The 244-nt window shown below is 69.7% G+C and overlaps 1 protein-coding gene across 1 annotated transcript in view; it reads left to right on the top strand.

Moving 5' to 3' along the window:
• Positions 1–128: 128 nt before the first annotated feature.
• The window catches only part of DDX54 (DEAD-box helicase 54), a gene marked incomplete at both ends in the record, with an annotated part of 4942 nt that continues 4826 nt past the window's right edge, over positions 129–244 (top strand). Inside the window, 1 exon segment of the mRNA XM_029083950.1 lies at positions 129–244. This exon segment is cut by the window's right edge and continues 5 nt beyond it. Coding sequence (XP_028939783.1) covers positions 129–244 — 116 coding nt within the window.

Genomic DNA, 244 nt, shown 5'->3' with positions numbered 1-244 from the left:
GTGTGGTGTCCCAGTGCCAGTGTCCCAGTGCAGTGTCCCGGCCCACTGGGCTGGCAGTGCAGACCTGCAGTGCCCTGGCACCACCGGGACACCCATCGCCACTGCCATGTCCCCCCTGCTGTCCCCAGGTCCCTGCGCCCCCGCTGCCAGCGTTCCCCGCCGCCGAGGATGACGATGGCGCCGAGGCCGAGCCGGACACCCGGGCCATGGTGCGGGCCCAGAACCAGAAGAAGAAGAAATCTGG

The sequence above is a fragment of the Antrostomus carolinensis genome, unplaced genomic scaffold (assembly GCF_000700745.2).
Source record: "Antrostomus carolinensis isolate BGI_N321 unplaced genomic scaffold, ASM70074v2 scaffold30032, whole genome shotgun sequence".
NCBI classification, from domain to species: Eukaryota; Metazoa; Chordata; class Aves; order Caprimulgiformes; family Caprimulgidae; genus Antrostomus; species Antrostomus carolinensis.
The sequence above is the reverse complement of the archived record's forward strand: the minus strand, read 5'-3'. Positions and strand labels throughout refer to the sequence as shown.